General features: G+C 42.8%; 1 protein-coding gene across 3 annotated transcripts in view; it reads right to left on the bottom strand.

Moving 5' to 3' along the window:
* AMBRA1 (autophagy and beclin 1 regulator 1) overlaps positions 1-13,822 on the bottom strand; it is a 142,014-nt gene that overhangs the window by 110,471 nt on the left and 17,721 nt on the right. For 2 of the 3 annotated variants that reach the window (XM_082223802.1, XM_082223801.1), the window contains 2 exons: positions 13,748-13,814; positions 10,906-12,389 (listed from right to left, as the gene is read on the bottom strand). In XM_082223802.1, coding sequence (XP_082079928.1) covers positions 10,906-12,389; positions 13,748-13,814 — 1,551 coding nt within the window. The remainder of the gene's footprint in view (positions 1-10,905; positions 12,390-13,747; positions 13,815-13,822) is intronic. The other variant, XM_082223803.1, reaches the window with a different exon arrangement.

Genomic DNA, 13,822 nt, shown 5'->3' with positions numbered 1-13,822 from the left:
AATTGCTTATAAAGATCCATATAAAAAAAGTGTTTGGTGTGTGCCACGTTTCATATTTTTATTCCAAATAATGCAATTTTTGGCTTTAACTGCTCAACTAAGCAGCAAAGTTTGCTGGTGATGTCAAATAATTCAGTATAGTGAAAATCCAAATGGCCGGTGAAGAGGTCCAAAATGATCTCTTGAAATTGAATGAATGAGAGAGAAATTCAAAATAAATAAGCACAGTAAGTGATGGTGATGCACAATGGGGCAAAAAAGTTAACTTCACATTTACACTGGTGGAGTCTCACCTAGCAGCAACTAGCGAGATAAGATCTTGGTCTGTGTTTCACAGCCCATTGAAAAAGTCAACAGCATATGGCAGATGTGAACAGAGAAAAAATTCCATGCTAGGGATTAGGGACTGACAATAAGACAGCCAGACTCATAATAATTTTATATCAATCTCTGGATGCAGCTACAATTAGAATTTGATACACGTGAGACAGTCTTTTTGAGACGGGATTATCAGCAGAGAAGAACAACCAAAACCATCAAGAAATTGAAGCATGTCCCCCACAAGAAAATGCTGAAGCATTTCTTGTTCAGTTTTAGAAGAAAAGATGACAATCAAAAGTGATATTTATAATTACACATACCATGAAGCAAGTAGACAGAAACATTTATCTCCCTCTTTCATAATACCACAGGGCATCCAATGAAATTGACCACAGATTCAGGAATTTACATAATGCATAAGAAATTTTCTGTAAGAAATTGTGGTGCTAGCCACTGATTTAGATGGCTCTAAAGGGGGCGAAGACAAATTCACAAAAGACAAGTTTATCTATTAACTAGGATAGTTTGTGGAACCGCCATCTTCCACTGAGTAACTGCAGAGTTGGGAGGCAGGGCAGGGTGGGGCAGAGAAAGGGAGGGGGGAGAGGAAACAGCACAAGAGGACTGCAACCTTCATGACCTGTTTGTGGGCTTCTCTGAAGCTCTGGGCCCATCACCTGTGAAATATAGGACACTGAACTGGATAAAAGATCTCTGCTGAATCAGACTGTTTTTAAGCTTGTGTCTGCCATTTTAAATTTCTGTAAAGTACTTGTATTAAGAAATCAAGATCAATTATTTTAAAAACTCAACTGATGTTGTCAAATAAACGTTCAGGCCCCACTTAACAAATTACATTTAGATCCTGTAAGGCAGTGGTTTTCAACCAATATGTTATGGCACCCTGGGGTGCCTTAGAATGATAGCCAGGGGTGCCACGGGCAACACTGGCCTCTGTTCCTTTCCTTCCCTCCCTCCTCTGATGCCCTCTTGCATCTCTGCCTCCCAAAGGCTTGCACAACTGTTTGTTGCAGCAGCCCTGGATACAAGCTCCCCAGGCAAAAGGTGCCTCTGGGGTTGGCCATGGGGTGCTTCCCAGGCCCATGTAGGACAGTGTGAGGAGGCACCTCTCTTTGTGGGGGCAGCTCAGAGACTAGGGGTGGCAGCAGTGGCTGCCCAGGACTCCCAAGAAGAGGGAAGAGGAGAGGAGGCTGAGGGAATGCCCCACAAGGAATGGTGTTTGAAAAAGGATGAGAGGCTGCCAGTTCTGCAGGCAAGGGGTGACATAATTGGGCTCTTGAGCCCCACAGGGGTGCCACAGAAAGAATGCAGTTGGTCAAAGGAGCCGTGGACTAAAAAGATCGAAAATATCTGCTGTATGGGAAAAGTTTAGGAATGTATCATCTAAATATACATGCACAGTTTTTAGGACCTGGTGATCTTGCTACAAAGAAGGTAATAACAACGTTTATACCACGTCCATCTGACAAAGGGTTTGTTCAGATGACTGCCACGCTGGGAGGCTCCCAGCAGAATAGGAAAAACACAATAAAACATCAAACATTAAAAACTTCCCTAAACAGGTCTGCCTTCAGATGTCTTCTAAAAGTCAGAGAGTTATTTATTTCCTTGACATCTGAAGGGTAGGTGTTCCACAGGGAGGGTGCGACTATTGAAAAGGCCCTCTGCTTGATTCCCTGTAACTTCGCTTCTCTCAGTGAGGGAACCAGCAGAAGACCCTTGGAGGAGGACCTTGAATGAAGATTTCTTAAAATTATATTCAGCTGGAGAAAAAGCTGTGTTTTTGCTCTTTAATACTGTTTCACAACAGTATTCTTGTACCATCTTTAAAGATGTTATCAACCCACCATTGAGTTTGAGAGATGCACCCTCTACTGGCAAAAAGAAAAGAACACTGTCTTGCATAAAGTAAACCATGCTATTTTAACACAAATATACATGGAGGTTACAGTCTATAGATCTATGTCTGTGTTAAAAGGTGGATTAAGAACCAGGGTGTTTGCTGTCATTCATCTGTCTCAGGAGAGACAGTCCTGAGGCTGAAAAGAAAATCTCCCATCACATTTCTGCATGTTAATTCATTAGAAGAAATGATACTGGTATTAATGTGATCTGCTCGGTGGTGGGGAAAAAGTACCGAACAATTAAAATATAATGGCAACCAGGCATTTGTCTTTGCATGTCATGCCCAGAATGTATGTCTTGTTTAGTATTTTAGACAGTGGAGCTCTGGAAAGTGAAATATGGCTTGTAAGAAAGGATGAATGAGTTCGAGTGGGATTGAGTTGAGCTTAATTTGTTGGTGGTGGCTTGTCCGTTGTTGGTATCCATTTGCCTCAGGACACAATGGAGGAGTATGCCTTTGGGGATGAAGTCAAACCGTTGGAAACTTACAGCGCCTGCTGTGACTGTAGAGACCAATACAGGAGAGACATGTTTTATTGCAGGTGGGGCAGATGAAGTCATCCAGTTTTGCTGCTGCAGGTGCACTGTTGCGTTTCTTCTCTACGCTCCCTTCAGTGGTTAGTTCATCCTCCTCTAGTCACTACTGTGGATACACAACCTGTCTGTCTCAATAATTAAAAAACTAGAAAGCAACAAAACTTTCTTTACACAAAATCTTTAAGCCACTCAGGTCAGATAGAAGATGTAAACAATTCTATAAAGTAAATTAAATTTTGGATAGGAATTCCCACAAAACATGCAGAAATTTAAGAGGAAAGTCTCCACACACAGAAACATATATGTACATTCAAGAATACACAGGGGAAATATAAAGTACTAAGAAGTCACTAGCAGCAAGGTACCCCTATGGCTTTGGAAAATGTCAGACTTCTCTTTCTAAAAGCTTTTTAAAGCAGATATTGGATGACAATCTATCAGGATGCTGTACTGGTGAATTTCCTGCACTGGCAAAGGGTTGGTCCAGATGACCTTTTCCACTCTATAATTCAATACAATAGTACTGTTAAGTTTCTGTCACAAATCTGAATGGCATTTCAAGATGGCTAGAAAATACAGAAATCAAGATATGAGAAGGCCAGTACAGTCAAATCAAAAGGCACCCATACTTCTGGTTTTATTCCCAACTCTTCTAGTCATGCTGTAGAAGTTTCTACAACCCTTCCAAAAGTTGGAGGGTTCACCTTCATCAATGAAAGTAACATGAACATCATTTAACATAAAAAGAAACATCAATAAACGATTGCTGCAGGCAGAGATAAATGTATCAAAACATCTGAATATAAATATTTACATTTCCCTATCTGAACAGGAACAGTAGCAATGCCAGCAGCTTGGCTTGAGAATTGTGTCTGGCTCATCTCATCTGGTGCCAGGCCAAGTTATAAGCTGGTTACTTCTGTTTCATAAAAAGAAAGATCTGAAATCTTGCGCTCTGCTCCAGCAACTGACAATCTCATTGTGGTGGTGGGCAGAAGTCAGGCCAGTGCTCCATGTCTAATTGTGTGGCTAATGCCATGACTAAATAGTAGAACATCTATTCTGCATGCAGAAGATTCTAGTTTAATCCCTAGCATCTCCAGATAGGGGTAGTAATATGGTCTGACTTGGTGAAAGGCAGCTTCATATGATCCTAATTTTCAGAGGACTACCTACCACTTGCTAAGTGTTAGGATTTTTGCAACAAATACCAGCCTGCATTGATCAAGATTGTTCCAGAAAGGAACTTAAGATGTTTTGGAACAAGTTCGTTATCATACCACCAATCTGCCCAAGTGTTTTTTTGCAAAAGAAAAAAGGGGGAAAATAAACCTCAAGCTTTTGACTGCTCTCTTTAGCACTGGTGGGAAGAGATAGCCGGGGTAGGGTGCTGTAAGATTCGTAAGCTTCTGTTCCAACTATGTGCACAGTGTTAGAAACTCAGATATATAAGCTAGGCACCAAATGGCTACTTAAACCAGGGTTACAGTCGCCAAAATGAAATGTCTAGATGCCATTTTGGGGCCAGACGGCTCAAAAGCCGTACTTTTCAATACAAGTTTTTGGTTTCTGAAATTTGTTCACATTATGCAGATAAAATATTGCTGATAGAATGCTAAAGGATGTGTTGTTAGTGTGCAAAAACAGGCAAGATCTAAGGATCCCCAGACATGCACCTCCAGATGGTGAAGATGTCAGGCACCATCCTGGTCCCCAGACATCTGCACTTGGTTGCAAGAGGCCAACCACCAGGTGCAAATTCGCCTAGTGCCTGGCAAATTTCAAAAGTATGTGCACGCCTTCCTAATTTGGGGTCTGACTGCCTCCCCCATGAAGACATTGTGTGAGAGGCCCCACCTTCTTCCTTTTTAAAAATAGTCCCTCAATTAAAATTATCCATAGTTAATGAGGTGATTCAGCTGAACTCAATACCCAGGAAAGATTATATGGGTTGTCTCTATGATCTTGCTCCTCCTCTCATTCCTCCTTATATTGCTACTTGGACCTTTTGCTCCATCAGTTCCAATATGCTAGAGTAGCAAAATGTCATATATGATACTGGCAAATCAAGTATCCAAGTGCCAGTCCTCATGCAGTCAAAATTATGCCATGGACACACAATCAATATTAGCATGCCTATAGGAACCCCAATATTTGCAAAGCACAAAAAGCCTTCCTTCATTACCTTCTATCACCACCTGTATTTGTTTTTCTCTTGCAGTTCCCCATCACATGGATGCCCTTTCCCAATGAAACTACCCATCATTTTCACCCTTCTACCTGACATCCAGTTCTCAGCCTGTTATTCAGATAAAAAAGTTAGCAGAAGTGGGAAGGAGATTAATTTTTTTCCAGCTTGGACAATCTTAGCCAACAAAAAAGAACAACCTGGAAATCATAATGTTCACCTTAGATTAGAGTTGAATGAGCTGCCAAAAAAGAGGAACCTTGGCAGTATTGATTAGTAAATGAAGAAATCTGCATCTACAAATTATAGCAGATTGCATTGCAAGTGTGAACTAAACATTACTGTTTCATGCTAAATGAACCTGCAATTAAAACAAAAATTAACTGACAAGGAGGGTAGGCAGTCACAATCTGCTAGCTCAACACTTTCAAGAAATGTAATGTTACAAACTGTGTTATTCCATAACATGGAAAATAGTCGCAGGCTTTATCTCATTGTATGAAAACATTTAACATGCAATCCTAGCCACACTTACTCAGGGATAAGTCCCAAAGTCAGCAAGACTTACTTCCAAGTAAACATGCCTAGAAAAACAAAGATAAAAACACTGCAAAAGGCTGCCAGAAGATGATCAGAGTACCAACTTTGTGTCTTGCTTAGTGATTTTCCTCTCATCCACCAGCATACTTAATGAAGTAGCTTGCGCACTGACACAGCAGTATTTCCAAAATTCAGTCACCCTGGGGTCCAACAGAGAGACAGACAGGCAGATGGTGAAAGCATCTGTAAACAAGAGGTCCTGTCCTTCAAACAGCACCAATCAAAAGATCACTGGAGAAAATTAAGTCTTCATATCCCTCATTGCTTTGAAGCAGACATATGGCCTTATTTCACCTTACAGTGTACACATCCACAAAATATTGCATTATGCATTACCTGGAGACCAAAGTCCCATGGCTAGAGCACAGTGTCTGTGCCAAGTCATGCTAAGCAGCCTACCCTGTCTTTTCCGATAAAACTGTCTGGAAGGGGCATGTGCTGTTTTTACTGGGGTTCTCGCTTATCTCCTTTGATTAACAAAATGAGACCAAGGATAAGAGCAAGAAAACCAATTAGATGCTTATTAATGCCTATGTTATTAGCTTCAGATAATTAGCCCAGAGCAGTCAAAAATCAGAACTCTCTTTTCACACATGGCCAATCTGTGAAACATGATTCAGAGAGGGACAGCCTTCATTTAGTCATCATTAGCTCCATTCACCCGGTGCAGGCGCACACTTCACAAATAAGGAACTTCTCAAACAGATAAACGAGGTCAAGGAAATGAAACCCACGCATAGGTAGCAAGCACAACCTGTCTTCATCTTTCAACCTTCTTTTAAGGCTTTCAGCTACCAATTCAACAGCTGCATTGCTAAGTGTGACATCTGCTGGATGAACTAGCAACAGACACTATTTAATACCAGAATTTATTTGCTGATCCCTCACGTCTAGTACATCATCACAGCCACATGACTTTACTTGGGAGTTCTGCACCTTCCTTTGTGTTGTCTGCTGCTCAAAATGTGTGTGACACCACAGATTACTAGATTACTCTAGTAATCTAGAGTAAAGCGACAATAGTAAAGTAATAACCAGCTCTTCCCTTCATATCTGACCTTGGTTTAGCAGTTTTGATATTCAGAGGCTGCTGCTGCTGAGAGCTAGTTCAGGTCACCAGTAGTAGACTCTGGTTTCCTTTAGCCATTCATAAACTCTCAGTCTGGGAGAACTCCCATATCCTGGATTTCTAGTTGACTGCAAAAGAAGGTGGCAGTATAGTACACACACTTTTGGCTTTTATGAATTGATAGAGGACTGCAGTGCCTTATTTCCCACTTTGACATTTCAGCAATTATTTAGATCAACAACGTTAGCTCAAGATTTCAAGTATTGGTCTCTAATGGGAACTGCCCTGGAACGCTGCTCAGAAGCTAGACCTGGGACATAATAGCTCACATCTCCAAAGGGTTAGGTGAGTGGGGGCACATTAACAATCAGGTTTCAGCCTTGTCACTGGCTTTCTATTGCCTTCCTAGCAATGTTCAATGTGCCAACTGAACCGCAGAAAGTTAAACTAGGTATAACTTTACAGAACAGCTTCACTCCATCACATCCATTCACAATCAGTGTTAGAAACTGGGATTAAAAAGCTAGGAGCCAAAAGGCTTCTGGGACCTGGGTTGTGGGCACCCAAACAGAATGTCTAGTCGCCATTGGGGGGGGGGTTTGGCAGCACTTTTTATTTATTATTTTGATAAACATGAACGAATACGCAATTCACTTAAGTGACACATTGTTAATATCACATTTTTAGCAGAAATTGTTAATACATGTTTAATTTGGTGTTTACAATAAAAATATTGGTACCATGCTTCAGTTTTCAAAACACTCTACTCTTTATTATGAAACTCCTTAACATATTGTCTATCCTTCACATATACTTCAAAGAACATTCATTTCAGTAATCCTTGAGTGACAGCCAGGTACAAAAAATGGCACCCAGGCTTTTTGAGGTGCTCACAAATAGTGAATCTTTAGGTGGAAAATGTGCCTGGCGCCCTGCTAATTTTGAACCCTGTTAACATTTGTAGTATCCTGTCACAGCCTTTAGCCTCATTCACTTCTACCTCCAGTTGCACAAAAAGTTTTACCATAGTTTCTCCTTTCCATGGAGGCGCAAGTTACTGCAACAGCTAAGGCGACATTTTTCCGCCTTCGCCGCATCAAGCAGTTGGTCCCTTACCTTTCCATACCTGGCCAAAGTGATCCATGCGACAGTCATTTCCAGGCTTGACTACTGTAATTCGCTCTACGCGGGGCTGCCCTTGAAGCTGTCCCAGAAACTCCAGCGGGTACAGAATGCTGCAGCGAGGCATATTCACCCAGTGCTTTTCAAGCTGCACTGGCTCCCGGTGGAGTACAGGGTCCGATTTAAGGTGCTGCTTTTGACCTTTAAAGCCCTTCACGGCCTAGGACCCTCGTACCTACGGGACCGCCTCTCCTGGTATGCCCCACAGAGAGCCTCAAGGTCCATAAATAACAACACCCTAGTGGTCCCAGGCCCTAAGGAAGTTAGACTGGCTTCAACCAGAGCCAGGGCCTTTTCAACTCTGGCTCCGACCTGGTGGAACGCTCTGCCTCATGAGACCAGGGCCCTGCAGGATCTGATTTCTTTCCGCAGGGCCTGTAAGACAGAGTTGTTCCGCCTGGCCTTTGGGCTTGGAGCCAATTTGATTCCCTCCCTCCCTCTCTTTCTTTTCTCTTTTCCTTCTCCTCCTGCGATGAGACTACATTTTAATATTTTAATGTTCCATTATTTTAATGTTGTATTTTATTTTTGTTTTTAAGTTGTAATCATTCATCTTGTTTTTATTATTGCTTGTAAGCTGCTCTGAGCCCGGCCTTGGCTGGGGAGGGCAGGGTATAGATAAAAAATTATTATTATTATTATTATTAACACTGTTGCCGGTAACGTCTGAAACACAGAAGCAGCATACTCCCCGAGTCCTGCCCACCTGATCACTACTCTCCCTCTTTGCCAGGTAAAGGTCCCATGCAACTGCCCCTTCACATACATTCCTAGATTTAAATACTCCTGGCATAGGACTCACACTAGTAACAGTAAGAGTAACTGAGGCACCAGCCCTTGCTTCATACTGAAAAAGGAAAAATATTCATCAGAGTCTGAAGTGAAGAGAATGTGAAATAGTGTTTTGCACAGCGAAAAGCTACTGAAGCTTTGTGCTACTGGAATTCTTAAGGACTGAATACCAAAAACAAGCCTGAGCACTAGGCTGCATACTATAAATTCATTTACCATAGCAAGAAGCATCTGGTCAGAGAGATAAAATGTCAGTCACAGCTGCCAGCACCTCAGAGGGGATGGCAGGAACATAAGCATCTATGACAGTTAAGTCACCCCAAATATTCAATCAGCTGGATCATAAGCAACAAAGAAAGAGAAGTCCAAATAGGTCACAATGACCATTCCCTAAGAAAGAACCAACTTGCCTTCTAAACTATAACTGCACTAGAGAAAAAGGAGCCAACCCAAAGCTCTCTAGATGTTTTGCACTGCAACTCCCATCAGCACCAGCCAGCACACCAGGTTGGCAAAGACTGCCTTGGAAGCTTTTAAGTCTTCCAAGCATTTCTAGGAGTAATGTCCCTCTCATAAATCTACTTTCCTCTTCCCCAATTCAATTCCATGGCCCCTCAGATACTCTCCACAGCTTTCCTTTCTGTTTGCATGCACAGGCACAGGCACCCTTACACTCAGCCCCCTTGTTCCTGTTACTATGTACAGTGGTACCTCGGGTTAAGTACTTAATTCGTTCCGGAGGTCCGTACTTAACCTGAAACTGTTCTTAACCTGAAGCACCACTTTAGCTAGTGGGGCCTCCTGCTGCTGCCACGCCGCTGGAGCACGATTTCTGTTCTCATCCTGAAGCAAAGTTCTTAACCTGAAGCACTATTTCTGGGTTAGCAGAGGCTGTAACCTGAAGCCTATGTAACTTGAAGTGTATGTAACCCGGGGTACCACTGTATCTTATATGGCTTTTTCTTTGTATTTATTTTTTTAAAAATGTATATGAACATTTTAAGATGATCTATATCTGTAATGCCAAATAAAAGTTTGGAAAAAGAAAGAAAGCACCGACCGCCTCTTTTGATTAGACAATGGGGCAGCATAACAAACGGATACTTCTCTGAGACTATACATCATCAGTACTTTAATTAAATGCAATCCCATTCTTTCTAGTTTAGACCTCTAGGTAAGAGGGTCTACAGATCACTTTCCAGGCCTGTTAAATACAGCAAATGCTGAAGGGCCTCCTACATGTGGTAATCACTGTTCCTTGCCGTTCAAAGAACATCACTAGTTCAGCCTAAGGTGAAAGCCCCTTGGTTGCTGCAAAATGGTTTGAACTGATGCAATACCTGCATGCCATTTCGTGGGTGAGGGCTTGTATAGGTATGAAGAGGACAGCTGCCAATTTCAAAGGCATTCAAGGTAAGATTAGTCATTCATGAACAACGGGCACCTGACAAGATGAGTGTTAGGTAAACTTAGGAAAAGAAAATGTAATCTTACAAGCAGCCAGAAAAACGCAGGGAAGTGGGGTAATAGAGGCAGGGATTTTGAAATCACCAATATTCATCACGTGGCAAAGAGAAATGTTATTCTCAAATCAATTCAGGAGCAGATTTCCTGAAGCAATAAAGGAAAGGGATATAATTCCCTCAAAATATACCATCAGCATTCCTGTTTGTTTTCTTTTGTGGTGACCAGGCATGATCCAATACCTGGAAGAAATGTTTCAGATACTATCTCAACCACCTACAAGTCATTGGCAGATATACAATTCAAGAACAGGGTGATTTAAGAATTGGCATTATTTCTCACTACGGGGAAAATAATTTTCACATGCAGATGTAATGATAAGTTGTTGAACCATCTTAGATTCAGAATTATTCCTGAAAAGTAAGGAGCTGCTCATCCCATCTTTAAGAAGAAAATCAAGTTTTCCCTATTCTTAACAACTGGGAATATATGAAAAGCCTAGTGGACTGCATTTGCTGCCATTGTTAACAAGTGCTACAGTTAGCTACTCCAAGCAATGCCTCGACAACGTAAGAATGAGACTTGGGGAGAATAGTTACTTTCAGCTAGAAATTATAGTACTCTCCTCTGAATGTGTACAGGCTTACTCTATGCTTTAGATAGGAGCCCCACTGGAGCCAGCAACTGATCCCTGAATCCAATATTACTACCAGCCAGATTTATGACAGCATCAGAAATTAGTACCTCCAGATCTTCAGTAGTTCACACTTCAATGGTACAGCTTCAGAAAGACTGAGGAGGAATTAGAACGGTCTAGCAATCTTACCTCCTAAGCGAATCCTCCTCTGAACTTTCCTCAGGCATTTCCTGGTTTAAGGCGTCCTGTGATACATTCCCAGGTCTATTTGAAGCAGATTGGCTGTAAACTCTTTCCCAGTGCCCCGTCTCCTGGTTAAAGACCACTCCCACGGTCCTTTCCTCTGGCGGATTAGAAGATCTTCCCAGTGGCAGTCTGCTAGAGGGAGAAGTTCTACTTTCCATTCTCTCGGAAGGTGGTAGCTGGCTACTGCTGGATGGCACACCTTCAAATGTGCTTTGGACCTGCCCTGGTGCATATCTAGGTGTACTTCTTTCCCAGCGAAGTGTGTCATTGTTAAAAGTCAGCAGGTTGTGACAGGCTCGACAGCGGTTCAGGTGCCCCCGTGACAAATTGGAATTGTTTTCACTGCTATGTGGGGTCTGTTGATGAGAAGGACCAGGTCTATCAGGCTCGATGTTGTTATTAAGCATCTCCTGGGCTTGATGTGACTGACTGGGTTCACCACCTATCCCCTGATCTAGCTCCTGAAGCCTATCATATTCCAAGAAGAACCGCCTCAAGTCACACTGAAACTCATTGCGAATGCTGGTTGGATTGCTTGGACCAGCATTGCTAGTGCTTTCAGCTTCAGCACTAGGAGCTGGAAAACCCCTCCCTTCTGTAGCTGAAGTATATACAGAGGACTGGGAGCTTCCTTCCTGCTGTCTCAGTACCGACAACAAGCTCACTGAAGAGGCACTGGTTCTAGGAGGAGGCATACCTTCCAACTCAGAGCGAGGGCCCATATTCAACACTGTTCGAGTCCACTCAGAACCCTCCAACCCAGAGGCCATCTCTCTTGTAGACTGGTGAAATCTGGACGAGTGGCCAGACAAAGGCCCACTAAGGGATCTACGAGTGGGGCCGAGGCTAAGGTTGCGCAGGGTGTTGCCCGCAGTACTGCTTTGTACAGTGCTGAAAGCAGATGGTCGGTTAAGGAGTCCCTGCTCCTGCTGTGCTGTAGTTGCCTGCTCCTGGGGCTGGTAAGGCTCCATTTGCACAGAAGAAAAGGAAGTGCCAGTGGACCCAGAGGATGTGGAAGGGGTGTTGTCCTGGGATGGAAAAAGAGAAGGAAGTCTTGCACTAGAACATCGCCTGCAAAGGCACAGCACCCCCAGATGTTGGCAACATTTTACTGAGGGGAAATTGACAGGCTCACTGAGGCCATTATAGGCAGATGCTCTAGAGGCTTCACTAGCTGGAGGTGGTGGTGGTGGAGGTGGAGGTGGTGGTGGTGGAGGAGGAGGGAGAGGAGGAGGAGGGGAGGGAGTAGCCGAGTCTTGCATGGCGTTTTGCTCTCCCACCTGGATACCAGAAGAACGTGAGGACAGCATATGCAGGAAGTTATGAAGGAGTGGTGTGCGTCTCACAGGCTGAGATTGGAGGATGGAACGCTGACGATAGTGTGGCATTTCGGTACTATCCACAGGTATTTCCACCTCTTCATCGTTCTGCAGAAGAAAGTGCAAGTGATCAATTACCTTGCATCAAAATAAGATGATGCAAAAACAGGACGCACTTTGCCACAAGCAAAGCAGAGACTCTGCCCTTGGGCAGGACAAAGTTACTGAGAGACTCTCTATTACTATTATTTTTAACTTCTCAGATCTAGGAAAGAAACACAAAGGTAACTCATGTTGTTACAGTTAACTCCAACAATGGCAATTCTGCCAAAGGTGGACCACAACTTCATTTTATACAAAGAGCAGCTAGCCTTTTTTGGCCTGAGGGTCACATTCACCCTCAGTCAACCCTCCTGGAACCATATACCTGTAGCGTATATGCACATGTGTATACATGTGTATAAGCACACACACACACACACACACAAACACACACACACACAGATCTCTCCCTCCTCAATTGCTCTGTGCAGATCAACTGAGGATACCCTGTCTCTGCTTCAATGATCAAGCTGATGACGAGGGAGAAAATGATTTATATCCCTATTCAGGAACTGGATCTGCCCACCTCAGAGCTATGCCTATTTTTTATTTTTTTTAAGCTGCCACCAAAATTGGTGGGGGTGCTGTTGGCAGCTACAAGAGCCAGGCTTCCAGTTCATGAGCCTGGGAGACACCACACTCCAATACCGTCTATATGATTATTATTTTTTAATCCTGCTTTTATTGCAAACTGAACTAAACAGAAGCCAAGAGGCTGCTTGAGATCTGCCTGGGGGGGGGAGTAGCTGAAAGAGTTAAATTGATCGCCTCAAGGAGTATGATGTCACAAGTTATATGTATAGGACATGACCTTGGGCAATATGACCCAGTCAGCCATCAGTACAATAAGGTACCCCCTCCAGATTCTCTCTGAACAAGCAATAGGTACCATTTTAAGACCTGAGGGAGAAAACAGAAGATTGTCAAGGGAGAGGGCACCATATCAGTCTTACACAGTTCACAGGAGTGAAGCGCTAATGCAGCTCATAAACCTCATCACAGACGAAGGAGGCTTTGGGCTGACCAGTATGGATAGCTACAACAGCAAAGCAATCAGCAGCACAGCAAGGCCAAGTATTCTTGAAAATTTCAGAACTTTGGGTATGAATAAACATTTATTCTGTAGTACTATATCCCAGCCTTTTTTCTTTTCTTAGGAAGCCGAGACCAAATTACCACGTGGTTATCCAGGTGCTACCAGATTCACACTTATTTAGATTTAAGCATTTTACATCAAACACACCTAGACCATTCATATTCAGTCAGTTTAAAAACAGCAAATATCCACTGTCTATTTAAAAAGACACAGAACTCTATACCAGGAAACACCAGTTATAGGTCTAATAACTGAATAAAAAAGTTACCTGTTGATTGGAAGGGTTTACAATTGCTGTGAGTAAATAATGCCCAAGAGGATCGAACCGAACTAGTCTGAAACA

This window comes from Podarcis vaucheri, assembly GCF_965113315.1.
Source record: "Podarcis vaucheri genome assembly, chromosome: 1".
NCBI classification, from domain to species: Eukaryota; Metazoa; Chordata; class Lepidosauria; order Squamata; family Lacertidae; genus Podarcis; species Podarcis vaucheri.
The sequence above is the reverse complement of the archived record's forward strand: the minus strand, read 5'-3'. Positions and strand labels throughout refer to the sequence as shown.